This window comes from Talpa europaea, assembly GCF_964194135.1.
Source record: "Talpa europaea genome assembly, chromosome: 4".
NCBI lineage: Eukaryota > Metazoa > Chordata > Mammalia > Eulipotyphla > Talpidae > Talpa > Talpa europaea.
Genome location: NC_140070.1, coordinates 96,271,836 through 96,293,615, shown reverse-complemented (window position 1 = coordinate 96,293,615; position 21,780 = coordinate 96,271,836). Strand labels below are relative to the sequence as shown.

General features: G+C 36.9%; 1 protein-coding gene across 2 annotated transcripts in view; it reads left to right on the top strand.

The window, feature by feature from the left end:
• The window catches only part of CCDC191 (coiled-coil domain containing 191), a gene marked incomplete at both ends in the record, with an annotated part of 63,135 nt that overhangs the window by 16,350 nt on the left and 25,005 nt on the right, over positions 1-21,780 (top strand). For both annotated transcript variants that reach the window (XM_084231709.1, XM_084231708.1), the window contains 3 exons: positions 1,131-1,354; positions 4,285-4,438; positions 13,940-14,130. In XM_084231709.1, coding sequence (XP_084087835.1) covers positions 1,131-1,354; positions 4,285-4,438; positions 13,940-14,130 — 569 coding nt within the window. The remainder of the gene's footprint in view (positions 1-1,130; positions 1,355-4,284; positions 4,439-13,939; positions 14,131-21,780) is intronic.

Here is a 21,780-nt window from a genome sequence, read left to right as displayed (position 1 = left end):
ATCTTTTTCAAATACTGAATTTCTGCTTGCTTTACATCATTAAGGTGTGTCTTGTCAGCACTGCAAATTTTAGAGAAATGGCTTGGATTTATGACAAACGGGAGGAAAGAAAGTTCAGTAAGAGAGAATCGTTGTCTAGAAGTCTTTTAACTGGAGAGTAGATAAGGGTAGAGTTAAATTAAGTAGGAGAGAAAGAACCACTCCTTAATTTGTAGCTAATCAAACTCTGAAGAATGAATAGGTTTGAAAAAAGTGTGCTTATTCTTTGAAGTTTGTTTTTGATTTCCAAATATGTTCCAGAATCACAGATATATTTAAATAATAATTATAGAAATAAATAAAGGGTTGTGGTGCTCCTTAAGGCAATAAATCACTCTTCACATTGTAGACCGTAAAAATTATTGTGTCTTTCACAGTGTAGACCGTAAAAATTATTGTGCTTCTTTTTAAAATTATAATTAATATGCAGACAGGGCCTAAGTAAATAATAGCGATGTACATTTTGGAAAATCTTATGAATGGGAAATCATTACTAAATAAAAATCCAGGACTGGACATCTGACCCATTAGATTCTCAGCTTTCCCATAATGCAAATCATTTCCAAATTGTTTCAGACTCACCTGACTTCATCTAAAATTTTGTATTGGTTCTTACCCCGTGAGTGGATTTCTCCTACTCTATTGATAAATTGTAGGGTTCTGAGCGAGAATCTTTCAATCTAAATTCAAAATGTGTTGTAGGCTGGAGCATCCCTGGTGGCACAATGGGTTAAATCTCAGCGCTATGAAGCTGTCGGCAGCCACTGAAGCACGAGTTCGATCCCCGGCCAGGGAGCTACCCACATGGCACAGCAGACCTCTCCTGTCTCACCTGCTGATCCCCTCAGTGGTGCATTTCAGTCAATTCACCTGTTCTGCTCCCCACTGTGTCCCTGGTGAATCCTCTTACACACACACACACACACCCCCCACCCCCCACACCTCAGCCTACACCCCAGCTCTTGGATGCCTAAATAAATAAAATAAATCTTTATAAATAAATAAATAAAATAAAACCAAAATGCATTCTAGGGTTTTGCATATCCCTTTCTACTTGAAAGGCTGCACTTCACCCTTGTATTCTCTTTAAGGTAAAAGAAAATCGCTTAAGACGTGAGAAAGAACAGGAGCGGCAGAGAATTGAAAAAACCCTGAAAAAATCAGTCTTCTTAGAGGCTCAGTATTTGGTGCAAGGCGAGAAAAAAAGAAAGGCTCTGGAGGCCAAGAAAGAGGAAGAGGAGATTCAAAGGGAGATGGTGAAGCTTCGGAGGGAGATAATTGAGAGGAAACGCACTGTGGAAGAAGCATGGAAAATGTAAGCAGCTGTGATGAGCTGTGTGGCATTTTCTTTCCTAAATAGTCATTTTGCATTGCTTTAAAAATGTTTAAGTGCACAAACATTGCAATAACAAAACACAAAAGAGAAATCACTCTCTATTCTGCCATCTTAACAAATTAATTATTTTCATTTCTCCTTGTTTCCTCTTGGTCTTGGTCCCTTTACATACTTAATTATAATCATAAAGTACATTTAATTTGTTATTTTGCTGATTGTAATTAATGCATTGCCTGGAGTCCTGAGGTCTGCATGTTACTCCATTAAGTTCCTGTACCATCATTTTATGTCATCACTCCCTCTCCCCGTACTGGTAAGCATTTCAGCTATTTCAAATTTTTCACCAATATAATAGTGCAGTGAACATACTTAAGCATTCCCATTCTTTTGAATTGTATTCTTAGGAGTTTAATTACTGAGCTAAATAATATAGGCCCTTTTATGACTCTTGAAATGTTGCCAAATAGCCTTCCAAATGGGTTTATATATTTACATTATCACCGACAGTGGCCCAATTTACCATACTTTTTTCAGCATTGGAGAGTATCATCCTTTTCAATCTTTTTTTCACTCTTCATTGGTCTTATATTGACTAGTATCCATTTCTTTGGTTACCTAAACATTTTTAACACTGAACATGTGCCTGTATCCACATTCACTAATTGTGCCTCATCCTGATGTGAATTGTTCGCGGTCTTATCTTCTGAAAGTCACCGTTGCCTTACTGCCGCTGATAAAGAAAAAGAATACCTGACAGAAGAGGGAAGTCAAAATAGTTCTCACAGAATGTAGTACTATTATATATCCTCAGCAGAAAATGAGCTTTATAAAAGAAATAACTAACGTATTTATTCTGAGCAACAGCACTGATGCATGAACTGCAAAAGCCTTGGAACAACGTGACTGAAGTGACTGAATACTCAAACTGAGAGGCCAGAAAGGCCTATTAGATAATCCCTTTCACCCCCATCAGCCTACACAGCTTTTCTCCCCTGTGTTCTTGATTGCTCTTATTCTACCCAATTTAAAACAGCTCGGCAGTGGACGCATTTCCCTCTTTCAAGTGTCAGGTTCAGGCCTCCTCCAGACGCTCTCTCTTTCAGAAAGCAATCACCAGTGTTTTAGTGAGTTCTTGCTAAGGTTAACCTTGCTTTTCAGATTCCTCTCAAGCCCTGAAAAATCTAGGCTGACCTAAAATAAATTGTGAGAACAAGTAACATTTGATGGTAGCAAGACGCTCTGCTCACAGTGGGCACTCAGCAAATGTTCACTCACCACTCATTTCTTTTAAAAGTTAAAAATCTTACCGCCGTGGTTACAGTGAGGCAGATAATATGCTACATTTCGAGGTGGATGAACTCATTTAAGTGTTCTGGAAAGCAATTTGGTGATAAATAATAAAAGCTATAAAAAATAGTATTATATCTTGACCTGTGAATTCCAGTGCTAGGAAAATTACTCTAAGAAAATGATCAGAAATCCAGACAAAGATTTGTGCAGAAAGATAATTTAAATAATTTAATTTATAATCAGACATTATTAAATATTGGAGAAATTAATAAATGGTTGTGTAATTGAACAGTACTGACATGTTATCAGTGTTTTTTTTCTAGATGGCATTTTGACCTCCACAGTTTTTTTACAATGAGCAGATAATATTTTCATAACAGATGCATATTTTAATGTTATTTTTAAAAATCATATCGACGGCATTAGAACTGTATTTCTTTTAATGCCTTCTATGATCTGCCTATAACCGTCAAATATAACATTGTTATGGCATTAGTAAGTTTGGAGAGAGGCAGTATAATTTTATTGTTGATATGACTTTCAACTTACTTGTAAGCTATCCTAAATCTACTACATTGTGTTGTTTCAATTTATTAATTACTAGGGGAAAAATAGTAACTTTAAATTAGAGATGCAACCTTAGCCAAGTGATGGTTAACAACACCAATAATAAGGTATAATATTGTGTGCCCTCTGTATGATATAAGAGAATTAATAACAATGTCTATGGGGTATTCTGGTATCCCTCTCAAACTGAGTTTCCTCAACTGTAAAGTGAAGTTTGCATAGAGAGGTGAGTTTCATTGTTTTCACAGCTGTTTTGCAGCCAGAGCCCATGAATCCTGACTCCTGACTAAGTGTTATCTTTACTATATCATTGATAGTATATATATTTTTCACACATACAGATACTTAAATAGTTTAATACCTCTCAGTAAGAAGTCAGTGGCTGTGAGCTTGCTGGAAGTACTATAAGAGAGGTGATCTGGGTAAGAAGGAATAAATAGCTAGATGGGTAAGGAAGAGAATGACCAGAAAGACCAAGGTCCTAGTCTGAAGGCCTTTTCCTTCTTGTCAGTAGGTTCTGTTTTATCTCTTTTCAGCTATTTTAGTTAGTGTAAATTCCGTTCTCTTCTTGCCCAATAATACCTGTTTATTATTCTCTAGAAATCTTGAGAAACTTTATTCTAAGAACCTCATTACTTTCTTACTTGAGGGTCCTCTTTTGTCCCCCTCCCCTTGTAAGAAAGAGAACTTACATCTACATTAAAGAAAAATCAGTTCTCAAATTTTGTTCTAAGTTACTTAGAACAAAATTAAACTCTATAAAAATGCTTTACCAAAATATCTTTTTATTAAACTCTATAAAAATGCTTTACCAAAATATCTGTAGTGCTTTCTACTTTTCAGTATACATCATAACAATTTTATTTAACTTGTGTTCATAAAGGAATAAACTAATGCTCATAAAAAAACACCCTGCTATCTGCTTTTATAGCCAGATCTAAAAATCTGTGTCTTATGAGGGAAAAGTCAGTGTTCATTCCAATATGGTAGGTTGTAATTATTCATTATTAAGTCTGTTGTTTATACATGCATATTTAAATTGTTATTAATAGAGAAAAGAAAAGGCAAGAAGAAAATTCTCCCAAAAATCCAGAAAAAGGCATGTTCGAAAGGGTTCCTATACTGCTGGATGAAGGAAAATTGGCAAAAGAAAGAAAGAAGAAACTGAAAGAGTTATTAATCCAAACTTTCAAGGAAAATCAGCAGGTAAGAGTTGTAATATCCCTTTATTCAGCATTCTGCAACATAAATGACAAAGAGCTCCCTCAGAGATGGGACAGAGTAACACTAAGCCCAACTAAGCCTCATCACAGATACCAAAATTGCCCACACCATTGGTTCTGTGCTACCCACCTTACCTACCACACAAATAATGCTCCACTTCCCTGTTCAGAAGCTATTCATATACACTTTGTGTGATCCTGGAAATCAGGGTATGAATTTGGGATTCATTCTAGTCATTCTAGTCATTCTAAACTACCCTTTCCATAATAGTGTTCAGCTGCTAAAGCAGATCTTTGGCAGAAGCTTAGCATCCATAGTGAGTTTGATGGACTGTTGTGTTCTGGTTTATTCGAAAGAATTATTCAGAAAGGCACTTGTCTTTTGGTAATTCAGATACTAAAACAATGATAAACTTACATTTGTGCTTTTTTTAATATTCTGGATTTTAACCTTCTCTCCCTCTTTACTTTCACTTCTCATAAAATTAACTGTCTAATTTTTTAATTGACAAATGAGCATGTTCCCCAGACCATGTAAACAGAAGCATGAATTTATTTTTCAATGAAGGGAGACTGATAATAGTATGAATTTGGGGCTTATAATATTTCAGGAGAAAGAAATTACTTGGAACATTGATAAATGAGGTCAGATGTAAAAAGATAAATATATGTATATCTTTTACAACATCTGCCCCAGGACCTTAGGCATTGCTGAAATTAGTGAAGATTAATGGCATGAATGTGTGCATGAAAGGATTTAGCAAGAGAATGTCAGGAAGACATTGAAGGAGCTTTATAAATGTAGGTTAGACTTACAAAGACCCTGAAAATTAATAATAGGAGTTTGCATGTGTTACTAATAACTAAGCTGCGAGGGGAAAAATGATCAAAGCAACTTTTAAAAAAAAACCTCACATTTGATGGTGGCATTTGGACTGATGGGTAAAAAGTGATTATTCAGATATGAAATAAGTTTGGCCAGAGTTGTAGCTTTAGGAAGAGAGAAGGAAGTGTGGTAGGAGGAAATGTTAAGAGTTGGGATTAACATTCAGTAAAAGATTAGTAAAGATGTTTAGATGCCACATTCCTCATGAGACAGATGAAGGTAGTGGGTCCTCCTGCAATAACCCTTAAGATTTCTAGAAGAAACTAGGAAGGAAAGTAACTACTTAGGGGATCGTTTTTGAAAAGGTATAGGAAAAAGTGCCATGATATTTTACAAAGTCAGAGAGGTAAATGGCACTTGTTCCCAATAAGATTAATTCTAAATTTTATTAAAGTCTGGTTTGTCCAGAAGAAAATATGTTTTGGGTGTAAGTGCTCAGTGTGAATTTTAGACATCTGTAAAGAGTTTTACAAAATTAGTGACCTACCTAAAACAGATTACTCTGTTTTAAAAATGAGAGATTAGTATATTTAAAAATGAGAGACTATGAACAAATTATCTCTGCTTTGTAACAGATTCTGCTTGATTTGAACCTATACTTTATTGTTTTTAAGTTTTTATTTTGAAGTAATTTTAGATATACAGAAAAGTTGCAAAAATAATGTATAGAGTTCCCTAATACCCTTCATCCAGTTTTCCTCAATATTAACTTTTACATAAGTATAGTATAATTATCAGATTACTAGGAAATTATCATTAGTACAATACCATTAAATATTACTAACTAAAATAAACTATAGACCTTATTAGAACATCACCAGCCACATCTTGCATTTTCCCTGCTCAAGCCCTAGAATCAACCATTTCTATAGGGAACCCTGGTTCCTTTTACTTGGAGAATAGTATTTAAGAACCAAGATCCAGGTAGTAGATGTGTGCACTCCTCCTGGGGTGTCATTGTTTCTGAGCCCTCTCCACAGGCAGAACTGAGAAATATATGCATGTATGTATACTAAACCACACATTTTATTTATTTCTATGTCTATGTATATAGGTATTAAAATCCATGAGTTCATACATCTCGAATTCCATTGTAACAACATGGGGTCATGCTAACCTTCCACTTCCTTATTTGTAACTATTTCTGTATCTTGCTTTATATATATATATATGTATATAAAGCAAGATACAGAAATATATATATATATATATATACACACACACATACACACACACACAAAATTAGTGACCTACCTAAAACAGATTGCTCAGTTTTAAAAATGAGGCAATATATATATATAGAAAAAATATATATATTGAACTAAATGTGAGTTTTTAATGACTTCACTCCTAATCCAGCACTGCAAGTTCCCCCTTGCTTATTTGTATTTTCTTTGGCTGACAGTGAGAAACCTGGAAGTATTTATCTAAAATATATTTACTTGTTTAATCCTAGTTTGCTATAAAAGTAGTTTCAGAATTGCTAACCCATAGACTATGGAAACAGATTTACTAAGTAAAATATTTGTACAGTTATTTTCATTTTCAACCTTAAACAAACTATTTTTGCTCAGATTAGTTCTGTTCTTCCCCTTCCCCTTTAAAGTATTCATGTTATTCACTTGTAAGATTGTTAGTATACCTCTAATTTAGATTTCTCCAGTGCTTATTGGTATAAATGAGACATGGGGTAAATCCATCTACCCTTTTGCATAGTCTTGACCAGAGACAGGATAGTGCTCTGGTAAATGCCACAAGAAGTAGCAGACCCTCTGGGCTCATTATTTTGTCCCCAGCCCACATTTCTAGCCTGGTACTAAAGGAGCCTGAAAGCTGCCCTTAGGTAATGAAACTTGGATACTCAGCAGCCTAAATATGACCATAGGATCAAAAGGGGGGAAATGCCTTACTGGCTTGTAGTGAGTGGCTGGATAGTAGGAAGCTCACGTCAGCACCCTCAAAATCATTTACTGGTTCAAACCCAAAGCAGCTATGTAGAGTATTTGCAGAATGACTTTTAAAAATCTGTTTCTAGGGCCTCCCCGGTGGCGCAGCGGTTGAGCACTGGGTTGCAAAGTTGCCCGCAGCCTCTGTGGTGCCAGTTCGATCCCTGGCTGCTCCCAGGCCACCGGTGGAGGGTCCCGCATGGCGCGCAGACCTCTCCTGCCGCCCGCTGCTCCCCTCAACAGTGTACTTCGGTCCTTCTGCCTGCTCTGCTCCCCTCTCTGGCTCTGGTGAATTCTCTCACCCTCCCGCGCTTCTGACTGTACCCAGTGCTTGTATAAATAAATAAATAAAATAAAATAAATCTTAAAAAAAAATCTGTTTCTAGAAGTTGCTTTAGCAATGTTATTCTTTGCACTTTGGCTCTGGATTATATTTGTTCCCCCCAAACAGTCTCTTAATATTATATTTGGACCATATCAGTTAATAGGAGACTTCCTGAGAAAAAATAGTGTAGGCTCTTATCAAAACACAAGTTCAGGTGCAGTACAATTCATGTACCTTTTCCATGTATTTCATTGCCTGGTTGCTTTGTTTTATCAAAAGCATCTGTTTTGCATAGAAACTTTGTACTTCTAGTCTATCCTATTTTCTCTTTGATCTTACAGTGAAATCTCTTGGGGAGATTGAGCAGTCAACATGTCATTGCTAATTAGCAGAAACAACAAGGGATTAACTACTAAAATCCTTATACTATTTGGAAAAATGGCCTTCTTAATTCTCACCCTATTCTGAAAAATATTTAATGTTTTCTTAATAAGATAAGAAAGTCTATGATCTTTTCCACTTGTGAAAGTTGGAGAGAACAATGAATGATAGGTTGACACTAACCTAAATCTTGATTCTATGGGGAGTGGTTTTGGTTTGCTTATTTTTTTTAATATAATAATGCCTCAAACAATTCATTGTTGATGTTATCCTGTGGCATAGAACATTCCAAAAGGCTACCCCAAAATAAACTAGAAGAATTTGGAGATGATATTAAAAAGAAGACTGGCTTTTTTTTTTCCCCTCACAAGATGATGAAAACTCTAGTTAGGAACATCATTTATATAGCATGGTCCCTTCCCAACAATCTTAGCTTTATCAGGACTGCCTACACATCACAGAAGAAAAAGCATTTCTGGACTGAAACATAGCAACTGTCCTCTTAGCATGGTTGGCTTATATTTGTAGAACATAATGAATGAAGAGTCTTTTTGCAAGTAAAAGTACAAGGAAAGAGAGACATTGGGCACATATGTGAAGAATATTGGGATTCATGTAAGCCTATTGTCAAGAAACAAAGTGTGGGGCCTCTCCTGGTTGGCGCAGGCGGTTGAACGCCGCACTGTGAAGCTGTCTGCAGCCTCTGCACTGTGGGTTCGATCCCGGCCAGCCAGGGAGAAACCCACATGGTGTGGCAGACCTCTCCTGTCTCACCCGCTGCTCCCCTCAGCAGTGCTTTCCGTCCATCTGCCTGTTCTGTTCCCCGCTTTGTCTCTGGTGAATCCTCTCACCCTCCTGCGATTCTGGCCTGCACCCCAGTTCTTGTATAAATAATAAATAAATCTTTAAAAAAAGAAAAAGAAAAGAAAAGAAACAAAGTGTGGTATGCTTTTTAGGAGGCGTTTGAAGCATTAGTATATATTACTTCAGACAGCCAACTGCATGGAAAATTTCCAAGTATAATTTAAAAAAAATTTTTTTATTCCTTTTCCAAGTAAAATTTTACCATTTTGGTAGGGAGGCTGTTGTTTATTTTGTTGTTATATTCTTCCTCACTTTGTGAGTAATCTGGGTTTCCCATTCTCACAGAAGGGACAGTGAAGGCCAGTTTACCAAAATAAAAGACTGCTGTTTTGCCTTTCAGAGTGCCAGGAAATCTTTTTCGATCCCAGGGTTTCAATTCTTATATATGTGATTTTTTTTTTTGTCTTTTGAAAAATAAATACTGATTAAACTCTGCTTCTGAAAATCTAAGAAAAAACCTTTGGCATAAATCAAGCCCTTCCTTTAAAATTATACAGAGTAGAGTATCTTTTCTCCTATATAGTAGATGTTTCAGATGAATATTTATGCGGCTTTTCAGAACCATAGGTGTGAGGAACAAATGATACCATATTGTCTTAGTGTCAGACTACCTAGATGTGAACCTAGCAATTATTTAATATAGTCTGAGATAAACTGTATTTTTGGCATAGTGGGGGTGGGGGGTGGCTTAGGGATGGGAGAGAGTGGTCAGGATGGGGATCAGTAGAGATGGGGAAAGTCTAGATGGGGAAGAGGAAAGGGTTGACAAGGTAATGGGTAGCTGTAGATTTGTCCGCTCTGCCATGGAAACTGGTCAAAGCTCTATTGAGAAAGAACTCTAATAAATAATCAGCTTATAGGAACTCTTATGGTCATTCTTCATTAAAAGAGTCCAGAGAGTTTTATTGGTTAAGAATTTACTAAGCAATAGTTTTCTGAAGTTTTTCTGGGTTGAAACAGTATTAGTTAAAGTAATATTATTAATTGAACTGCTTAACAGACTTCAGAAGAATTTATAAAATGCCCTTAGGTTTGCAATACAAAGTGACACATTTGTAGTAAAATGATATAATATCTCGTATCTGGGATTTATTTTTAAATACTCTAGAAAATAAAAAATGTGGGTAAAGGAGAGATGAAATCAACATTTAGTAGAATGTTGATAATTTTTTAAGCTGGGAAAGGAGTTTGTTTGGCTGTTCTACTTTTGGTTATGTTAGTTAAATTTCTATAATGTGTTTTTTTAAGTTTGAAAAAGGAGAAAAAAATTAACTACAGAAATAGAATGACCATCACATCTTCCAGGATATAGCATTAGTAGCATTTTGTCTGCAGCCAATGAACATACAGCTATGATTGTCACAGTTTAGGCTACTGGGCTTTTCCTGTGCCCCAACAGCAAGTCCAGATCTTAGCACTCTGTACTGAGAACTGAATGGATTTTCTTTAATAGACTTAGTTATAGGAGTATATGTGTTTGGGGGTAAGAGGAACAATGATCTCTCTTTTGTTTGGAGAAAATTATGAAGATCAGGGATGGGATGGGTCTTCGGGGTACTACTTTTCAGTGCTGCTTCTTCCTAGGGGCATTCATTTGCCAAGATAAATGTCCACTTTACACCACCAGCTACTTCATAGGTCTGCAGGGTCTTTTGCCTAGCTAAAGTTGGGGGTTGGGGGTTGCTCCCTTTTATAGCAATAGGTTGTTTGTCCCTTTTGACCTGAGAGTAGCAGAGGGTCGGTTGGGGGGGCCGTGGTGCAGCTTCAGTTCTAACATTCCAGTCTTACCCAATTCCCTGAGACCACTAGTTGTATTACAGTTAGTTCCATTTGGAAAAAATAAATTGTAAACTTGTTGACATTTTTGTCCTCTTTACAATTCATTGTTTATTTTTTCATGACTGAGAATTTTGATGCAATTATCACTGAGCTTTCTGACAAAAGGAAAATAGCTGAGGAATTTTGATGAGTTACCCACTTCATTAATCAGAAGAAGCATCTCTAGTGACAGGGTTAGAATTACAATGAAGATTAGATAGCAAATTGCTGTTCCACCTAACGTCAATCATTCCCAGTGACAGCAGTGTGATTACACTTCAGGAAAGAGCTTTTCTTGCCAACAAAACGAGGGCAACTCCAGTGCAGGTAATAAATTTAACAGGGCGAGCTGTCATTTCTTCTCTCGAGTGGAATCTTTAACAACCAAATAATGTCTTGAGAAAGATTTTGAGCAAGAAAAGCTTTTTCACTTAAAAAACTTTTAAAATTTCACTTTGTAGTATTTTATTTTTTTAATTATTATAAATTTTTTATACTTGGGAACAATTCTTCCACAGCAATTTTTTTTCCATTCTATTTATTTATACCAAGCCTGATTATCACCATAGCTATGACAGAGATATGGAAGAGTAAAAGAATGCATGACTGTATTTTGACCATCTTTTAGAAATAACATGTGCAGAAATAAATGAAGACGATAGAAATGGAGGGAGGTCAAACTAGTTGTCTAGCTAGTTAAAATATTAATTCTTCTGGCTTAAACAGGCTGTGTTCCTCTTCCACCCCAGTTGTGATATTAAATAATAGTTCCTCTTTCAAGGAGCAAAAGGGAGAGAATGAAGGAGTGAAGAGGCGCAGACCTGGGAGCGGCAGGAACTCACCAGGGGAAGGAGTAAAAAAAAGACTAGATCAGAAGTATGCAAGTGTGCCCCTTCTTCTGCCTTCTAAACAAAATTATCTCCCAGAGAAGACCCAAAGAGGGAGTGTATTTCTTTCTCAAATATTTTCCTCCAAGCACATTTATGGAACACCTGTTTGCTAAATTATGTTTATAACGAATCAAGAATAGCTATGACTGTTCGCGATTCATACCTTTCTTTTTCTATTTAAATTTTGATGGGATTGTTCTTTTGAATAGATAGGAAAAAACAAATATCAAGTACATTTCAAGAAAGTGGTTGCTGTATAAGTCCGTAACTTTGCTGTTATTAACTTCTATATTGTGAAACTGAGTTATAGACCTTAAAAACTGATCATTTTGCTCTCGAAGTTTAAACACAGATTTTTCCCTCTTAAATTCAGATATATTCTAGAAGTGCTTTTTTACTGTAGCAAGTTATATATCATGTTCTTTCTTTTTCATTATTAAAAAAGCAAAGAATTAGCTCTTCCTTTCCAGGAGAGACTTTTTGTACAATAGATTAGGGTCATCAGGATAACAGGATATTTCAGTTTTTGCCTCAGGTGCACCCCTGACTCTCCACCCTGTGGGCTCTGTTGTCAGCCCTTCTCCTCATGAAATTTAGTTTGGTAAGGTAAATCATGGTAATATCTGTAGACTCTCTGTTTTATAATGGTGGTCTACAAATTAATAAAATAGTGTATGTAAGGTGCTTTGAACTTTATAGAAAAGAAATGTAGAAATCTGAGGACACTGTTAATAGTTATTATTACTAAGATGAATTATGAATTATGTTTGTAGCAATATTCCAGGAGTTAAAACTAGAGGTAGCTATAGCTAGAATAGTTCATTCAAGAAGTCTTTTATATGAATCTGGTAAATAGACACAGGATATTTTTTAGTATGACACACAGGTCAGTAACATTTTTTTTCCAGGTATTTTTTGGGATAAATAAGTAAATAGTAATGCAAACAGCATACTCCCTCAACCTGACAGCTGTATGTCTTTTCCTTGTTTTCACTAAAGGCATATCCTGTTTTCAACAAATCTCCTTTCCTTCTTCTATCCTACTTTTCCTTCCTAGTTCCCTCCCTCTCTCTCTTTCCCTTCATTTCATGGGATCTAAAGTGACTGTCTAGAAAATGTGCCCTCATTTGACATAATGAAAAGGGAGTAACTTTTTAAAATAAATTTGCTGTGGTTTCTCCTGGTGAGAAATTATAATAAAGAAGATTTTGTAATTTGCCTAAATAGGACTGTAGATGGACTCCTATCTAGTAAATATTTCTGGCCAAATATACTATTTTTAAGATTTCTAACATGTACTTCCTTACGTTATTGGTCTTTTTATTTATATATTCTCTCTTCCTATAACATCTCAAAAGAAGAGACTATATCTTAAAACAACTTTGTTCAGAGTTCCTAAACTTCCACCAAAGTTCTCATACCAAAGTTCTCATGTTGCTCTGGGAACACAGGAGAAGGGCACTTATATTTGAGGAGAGACTTGGTAATAGCAGGACTTCCTGAGAGAAATGGCTCCCAAAGTACTCAGGCAGAGAGAGGGCTGAAGAAGGATGGAGAAATTAGTATGAACATAGCGAAGTTGAAAGAGTGCAGTGGTGTAAGGCCAAGAGCTGAGAGTAATTTGATATAGTATGAGCAAAAAGTTTGCTGTGAAGAAAGATGTAGAAAGGATTAGATCTCAAAGTTGTTTTTTTTTTTTTTCTTTTTTTTTTCTTAGGACTGTGAATAAAGTACTTCTCTGGGGTTATCCTTGGGTTCAGTAGACCTTGTCTGATTTGTTGTCAGATGCATGGAGTGGAAGATTACAGGCATCCTACCTTGTCTCTCTAGGCTGGCTCGTCAAAATCCTAACATGGTCAGTGTAACCCAGCCGAAGCTATTGTTTTTAGCTGTATTGTTTGAAAGGATCAGAGACCCCATTCCATCCTCATGGGATCTCCCATATTCGTTTGTGCAGGACAAGATTGATATTAGTAATACCAAGAATTAAATGCTTGTTTTTTAAACTCCTAGATAACCTGGCAGGGGAAATCCTATTGGCAGCAGGTCTTTCATTGCCTCTCAAGCAAGTCCTTTAACTCAGTTCTTAGATGTGACTGTTCCCCCAGCTCCCAACATGACTGGTGCCTGACAGTGAGAGTTAAGTACTCTAGTGTCAGTGGTGAGGCTGACATGCAGTGGCATGACTTGAAGACTTCTTGTAATTATCAGCATAAAGCAGTTGTGCTTTGTTTGTTTCTCTTGCATTAAGACAACAGTTCCTAGATTTGTTCGGAAAAGTGGGAGGAGGAAATCTGAAGAGAAGGGTTTTGATATTAGATATTAGACACTATAGCGTAAATCAGTGGTGATTTTCCAAATGTTTCCATTGCAGTGTCAGAAACGCTATTTCTCTGCCTGGCACAAGCTGATTCTTGATCACAGGATTAAGCTGGGGAAAGCTGGAACCCTGTCCGACTGGAAGTTTCAACTGAAGGTCCTGCGAGCCTGGAGAGATTACACAAGATCCCAGAGGCTGGAACGGGAAACGCAAGCTATAGAAAATGAGCTTAGGGAAGAAAACAGGTATTATTATTTGTACCATGAAAATTCTTCTATTATGTTTACCAAGGATATCTTCCCTCCTGAAATATCCTGAAATAAATTCTAAAAATGCTGTTCACTAGAATCATCTCATCCACTTACATGTGGTAATCATTGTTTTTCTATGTTACATCCCAAACTAGAAAAATTACATGAAAATTATAAGCAAAAACATTTTGATTAAAATATACTAATGTATATACTTCCCATTTTAAAAGAAAGCAAGTATTATGCTTTTTCCCTTGTCCTCTGATTTAGTAGCATTGTACCTCGGACTGTCTTACATTTCAAAGACACAGTTTGGTTTATATGTCAGTAATTCCCATTGATAGAAATCACTGTCTGCACACAGAATGTTAATTAGGGACACAGGGAACATCCATCTGGGAAGGCAGATCTGCCAAGAGTGATTCCTCCCACACCCCTGTCTTTTGTACCACACCTTATTTAGAGGTTTTTGACACCTTTGTATCAGTTCTTATGCTGTCTCTTGTGAATGACACAGAAAAAAACTTTCTTTGTTCAAGCATCTTAAAATTAAATGCATTTTCTTCTTTTCATTTCCAAGTTCAACTTTGCATTCTTGAACCAAAATTGTAGATGTAGAAGGAACCATCTGTTTATTTGGGATGATGAGGAGTGCACCGGTTCATGTTCTTATGCATAATCAGTTCTTCACCAGCAACTCCATTCAGGGTGGGAAAGTGATTGAATGATATGTGGAATATTGTTCTATAGAAGGATATGGCCCCCTTGGAGCTGTACAGCCCTTTGATGAAATCAGCCCCTGGGATGAATACATAGGAGACTGGTGCATTTCCCCTTCTTCCCCAAGAACTCACAGTTTTGTGGTACAAAAATAGTACAGGTGTAGAAATAGTACAGGTGTTCAGTAGCAGTATAAACTGTGTAGTGATTCTGCTGAGAACTTAGTAGAGGGAAGTTGTGCTGTGACTGAGGAGGTTCCTATAAAATGTCAGGAAGGCTTTATTAAGAAATGGGACTTGAGCTAGGTTCTGCGTAATAAGTAAAATGTTCCTGGGTGGAGACAGGCAAATGAAGTGAAGGCATGAAGTGTAGCCATCCTGATTAGCTGGAGATCATTAAGCATGTGCTTGTCAAGTTCATTAATTTGTGAAAGGCCTTGAGTTTAGGTTTTCTTTGGTAAATGAAGGTGAATTTTTGAAGGTTTTTAAGCAGTAGAGTGACTGAGTCAATTTTCCTAAGTATGCTTGGGGGAAATTTTAAGTGAAAAAAAGAGCTCAAAATAGAAAATTCTTCCATAATTCATTTCTAAATTCTCAAGATCCTAGTGACTGATAAAGGAATTGCAGATGATAGCTAACTGGAAAAGGAGTGGCGGGCAGGATTCATTAAATAAACAGGAAACTGAAGGTGTTATAAAGAGAAAGTAACTTGAGGACAGGCATAAAGGGTTAGAATATTTCAAGTTAACAGTGTTCAAGTTAACAGTGGCCTGTGAGATTTACATGCCAAAAGAAGCTTGCAGAAGAAAAACCTGAAGAACTTGAGGTTTCATCCCAATTAAACTGTTTAAAATAAAAGTACTAAATGGGGATTTCATAATGGCATGATGTGCCAATTTTTTTTAAAGATCTCAGAACTTTATGTCTCATATCTGTGAATTATTTTCAGGTGTCTATTTTTAAATGTTCGGAATGGGTACACATTTTTTAAACTGCTGGAGCTAGAAAATATTTAACTTATAAAAATTTTTTTACTGTAAAACTTTAAAGCAAAAAAAAATTCTTAGAACAAGAAGTCACCTCAAGGGCCTCCCCGGTGGCGCAGCGGTTGAGCGCTGGGTTGCGAAGCTACCCGCGGCCTCTGCGGCGCCGGTTCGATCCCCGGCTGCTCCCCGGCCACCAGAGGAGGGTCCCACATGGCGCGCAGACCTCTCCTGCCGCCCGCTGCTCCCCTCAGCAGTGTACTTCGGTCCTTCTGCCTGCTCTGCTCCCCACTCTGGCTCTGGTGAATTCTCTCACCCTCCCAAGCTTCTGACTGTACCCAGTGCATGTATAAACAAACAAACAAACAAACAAATAAATAAATAAAAACATGCCTCTATAAAAAATATTAAAAAATAAAATTAAAAAAAAAAAAAAGAAGTCACCTCAAGGATCATCTGATATAGTCCATCATTTTACAGACGATAAAAGTAAGTCCGAGAATGGTAAATAACTCTCTCAAGGTCATAAAGTTAAGAGTAGCTAGTCTAGGACTAGAGGCTGGTCTTTTGATTCTGAGTCTGATGCTTTTTCCTATACCCCTTACTCCTATGACAAATAACAAATATTGATGGTCCTATAAGACTGCCATGTTTTTCAATTATATTGCAGTTTACTTCAGATGATTACAGATGACAAATAGACATGATAATTAGCAAATGATACATCATACTAGAAACACAGGAGAGAAAAAAAAGAGCTGTTAACACAAATGTCTTTTGTACTGCTTTCCTAAAATCCCTGGCTTTCTGCATGTTTTTCTTTGTTCTGGAGATTGGCTTAGGAAATTAAGTTGGGTGATTTTGTTCAGAGAAGGTTGGGATATTAGAAGTGGAGAGAAAAACTCAAAGGTAGTTACTGCAAGTAGAAATCAACAAATACCAGTGGAATTGTTAGTGTCAAGAGAGCCAGGATTACCATGCTCATCAGGATTTCTTCCAGTACCTCAATGGATACCAAATACAAACTTGCTGAACTTAAGTGTGTTAGTGAATGAATGAAGAGCCAGTCCTTTTTCTTCTGCAATTCAACTTGATAGTGTTTTCAAGCACTTTTTTTTTCTAGCATGCTGAAGGGCTAGAGAGCATTTTTATATACTTGGTTACTTATTGTAGTAACTCAGCTCTTACCAGATTGACCAAACATAGCTGGTTCTGTGGCTCATCTACCTCAACTTGCAATCATTTGCTATGTCCATTACTCAGATGTCAACTGTATCCTCATCCTCCAGCTTTTGCATCTACATTTGCTTTTGCCATCTGGGGTTTCTCCTCACTGGCATGTCCCCTATGCAGGGCCGAACCTTTGGGGCTTCTTGCTTAATTCCTTCCTTCCTTCCTTCGTCCCTTCCTGCCTCCCTTCCTTCCATTTTTATCTATCTTTTAAAAATATATAGTTATGGTAATGGTATTATAAAATTTCAATTCAGTTTTGTAATACAACTTCAACATTAACAAATATCCCAAGCCCTAACTGAGGCTTCCCTTACTTAGGTAATACAACAAAATTCTGCTACACACACTATGTTAGGCCCTTTGCCATGGTGGTATTGAAATATGAACTGTATTTTGAATTTCCTCAGCATATTCACTTTGGAAGTTGCTTACATATCTTGCATTCCTCCCCTTTCCCTTCTTTCCTAGATGTACAGCAAACCCTAGACAAAATTGGGAAGAAGCAGGGTTTGTGTTCATCATCCTCCATGAGCCCTTCCTAAGACTCACTTCCCTTATTTCTCAGGACAGGAAGCATCTCTGTCCTTTCATGTAGTGACCTTCACTGTCCATTCAGTCCCGCACCCAGTGTTCTATGCTGTCATGTGAGATGCATTTTATTTCTTCCCCTTTTTCCTAAAGAGTTTCATGCCTTGTTACTGTAAAGGGATACTTTATTTCTCCTAGGAAACTTACACTTTAGCAATCAGCTGCTGGAAACAATACCCAAAATATAAATGATGGGGATTTGAGAGCACTGTGGCAGGCCAGTGGAAAAAATAGCACCTTGACATCCCTCAAACCTTGACATTCACTCATTCATTCATTCATTCACTCATTCTGTTTGATAGAGTGTATTCATTAAGCCAGCTTTACTGATGCTTCCTGTGTACTAGACTCCTAAGTAAGAGGAGGACTACAAAAGTGCTAAACATTTTTGCCTTCTTGGAGCTTTTGATCTAAGTGGAGAAATCAAAGATTGTTCCCAAATACTAAAAATAATTGCAACAGAAAGCACCATAAATACTTAGGAATGACATAAACTTGGATCTCATGCATTACCATCCCCCAAAGAGCTTCTTAAAAATAGGAGTTCATGGGCTCCACCTTTCAAGAGAAGGCTTTTTTCATTCTAGAGAAAAACTGGGAAACCAACACATGGGCAGACTGGTGTGAACCTGACAGGTTTAGCATGGAGGTGTGGAGGCTGGGTTGAAAATAGACTGTCAGGTATCCCCCATTTCTGGCATTCCTGATTTCAGGATACTTCTGTATAATCAGTTTTGGAGCACTTCTATTAATCATGTGCCATTGCCCTTCCTTCTGTGCTCACCTGCGTATACACAAGAGAGGCTAGAAACTGCATGGCGTCTGAGGCTAGGAAAGCTCCTGCTACATCTATCAGAGAAGCAAGAAGGCCAGACTTGCATTGCCTGACACACTACAAAACAGAATTCGCTTATCTTCCACTATTTCTCTGGGGGCTGCCTGGTGCATTATTGAATGCATTAGCTTATTCAATCTTATTCCTGTTGAACCTGCTCATCTCAGGTAGCTGTTAGCCTTACTGCTGTTTTTATGTTCAGCGTCAGATTTTGGCACTCAACCAGATCACTAGTATGTGGTTATTTATTTATCACTTCTCATTTCCTTTTAAAAAAATCAAAACACCTTTCAGATATCTGGTGGTCTCGTCCTAAGGTATTATAATACCTATGTGTGAATTTGTTCTGTTTGTAGGTTCTTTTTCTTTAATAGCTTCTTTTATACTAGATCATTAAAAAAAAAAATCCCTGCAATATAGGCAGTGTAGGACCTTTTTTTATAAAGGGAAGAACCATTTTTGAGGAAGTATCTGAGGCTTAGAAACTTGCAGCTGCTTGCCATTGCCCCATATATAGTGAGATTGAGTTAGTGTTCTTCTAGCCTCTAGGCTTTAGAATATGCACCAGTCACCAAGTATCTTTTGAGGTGTTGATTCTGAGCAACATGGTCCATGTTTAAATTCCCATCGAATCCTGTTATACTTTATATTCTTAGGTCTTTAGAGAAGCCTTTCTCTGCATGAAGTTATATCATTGTGATGATAAACTTACATACTCCTGCCAGAAAGTCCCCCTAATTTCAGCTTGGAAGCATATCGAGGCAGGATATTTTCCACATGGGAACTCTGTCCATTTTATGACCAGTGGAACCATTTCTTTAGGTTTTAAGAAGTTTAAGTGATTGATCCTTTTCAACAGTATTTATGTTTTTAGGGTCATCTTTTAGAAAATATAGAAATTGGCTAGTCTAGAATATTGTTGCTGCTGAAGTGAACGGCAGAGAAGTAGAGGTAGAACCTAGCTTTTGAATTTCCCCCCTTCCTCTTCAACCCGCAGACATAGATATCTTAATTACATTTTTAAATCCCCTCCTTGACCATTACGGAGTGAACATACAATTTTTTACCCACTTTTTACTGTTGAGTCTTTTTGTGAGGCTTAAGGAAATACTGTTCTCTTTGTCTCTTCCATAGTGTGCAAATAATCTATTCCCTGACAGTTAAACCTCCCAGGGTTGCTTTTGTTTGTTTATGCTATAAAAACATGAAGTTAACACAACAGGTAAATTTCATACTCCCCCTTCCTGAGCAGAGTGATGAAAATTGAATTTCACATTAGAACAATATACATCGTCTATCCTGTGGAAATTTATGATTGTCCATTACCTAAGTAAAGTGTTCTAGGGATTTTCATTTGTTTCACTATTTATACATTGATGTTTGTGGGCCTTTGTCCTTACCTATGTTGCTACCTGACTTAACTTCTCTTATTTCTTCTAAATTTTTATTTCAAGGTTATTCAGTTTCTTATTTGCATCAAAGTAAAATGCTATATATGTGTGCATATATATTTATCTTTATTGCCATGTATGTTTTTATTACAAAATCCATCAGTTGGTCAATCACCAAGTATTTGTTTATTGAGTGCCAACCATTAATGCATTATAAAGAAGCAATTAAATATAATAAAATATGCTGCAGTCAGAGTTGCTGTTAGTGATTATCATAAAAACCACTATTTCAATTGACTCTACTCTCACGAATTGGTTGTTTCATCCACCTCCTCTGATAGGTTAAATTCTGTGATTCAAAGCAGTCTTTTTTTAAATTTCTATTTACCTTTATTTTTAATCCTGTTAAAAGATACATAGCATAAAACTTACCATGTTAAATATAAATAGTAGTCTTTTTCAAACTAAGAATTTTAATCCATCTTTAGGTCCTGAAATCAGTCAGGCTCAAGATGAACTTTACCAGAGTACATCTCTGTTAGTAAGGTCAAATATTGTTTGGTAAAAGTTTTGCTTCAGGTTTTTTTTAATGTTTTTCTTTTTTTTTTTTTTAAGATTTATTTATTTATTTATACAAGCACTGGGTACAGTCAGAAGCGTGGGAGGGTGAGAGAATTCACCAGAGCCAGAGCAGGGAGCAGAGCAGGCAGAAGGACTGAAGTACACTGCTGAGGGGAGCAGCAGGCAGCAGGAGAGGTCTGCGTGCTATGTGGAACCCTTGCCTGGCAGTCGGGGATCAAACCGGCGCTGCAGAGGCTGCGGGCAGCTTCGCAACCCAGCGCTCAACCGCTGCGCCACTGGGGAGGCCCTTGCTTCAGTTTGATATGCATTTGTTTCATACATACATACACACATAAACTTGTGTATTGAATCACAGGGTAAAATTTTTAATGTAGTGGCTATCAAAAATATTTAAAAGTCACTTAAACATTAAAGAACTCTAGAAATGTTCTCCTAGCTCCTTGACTTAAGAACTTTATCACTTTTTATATGACCCCAAAGAGTCCATGAGGACAGTTAAGCGTTATATGTTTAACAGAAATAAATATGCAAATAGTATTATAGAGAACTTATTCAAGTCATCTTTGACAAGATAAAATCAAGCACGCATCTGAACATTAAGGTTTTAACCTCAAAACTGACCCCTGATGGGACATAAGTTCCAAACTCTCTAGCTCAATTCTTCAGGGCCAGAATTATCAACTTACAGTTAGACCGAGGACCTGTATGCTTGAAGTTTCTACTGGCTGCCATCAAAGTGGTTCCAATGGAGATTCCAATAGGAAGGGAATGTAGTTGGCAGTTCCTGACTCCACTCAGTCATGTCTCCTAATGTTCATGAAATTCCCAGGAATCAAAAGGGACACTTCTGTAGGAGAGAATGAACCTTATCCCTCCGTAGACTCTGGGTGAGTTCCATGAGAGCGAGAGCCTTGTCTTTGCCTTTTACACATGTCTAGTGTTTAGCAAGTGTTTTCAGAAGGCAGTTCTTTCATTCATTCTGTTTATGGGTTTAGTAAGTGAGTGTTTGTTTTTAGAGATCCTTTCCCTTATCAAGCCCTTCTTTGGCAATATCCACCTTCATAATTTGACGTTGACTTTTAAAAGTCTTGTACCGAATTATTGATCATTCACTTGTCTTGTTCCTCTCTTCTCCCCAAACCTCTGTCTTCCTTAGATTTCTTAGCATAACTAACTTCTTCCTTCATGTATCCGTATTTATATACCTTTGCTTTTTTGCTTCTTCCCTCCCAAAAGCTCTCAAAAACAATTTTGTTATAATAAAAAAATTGAATATGACTTTTTCTGAGGTAATGTCTTCAGGTATCAATGCC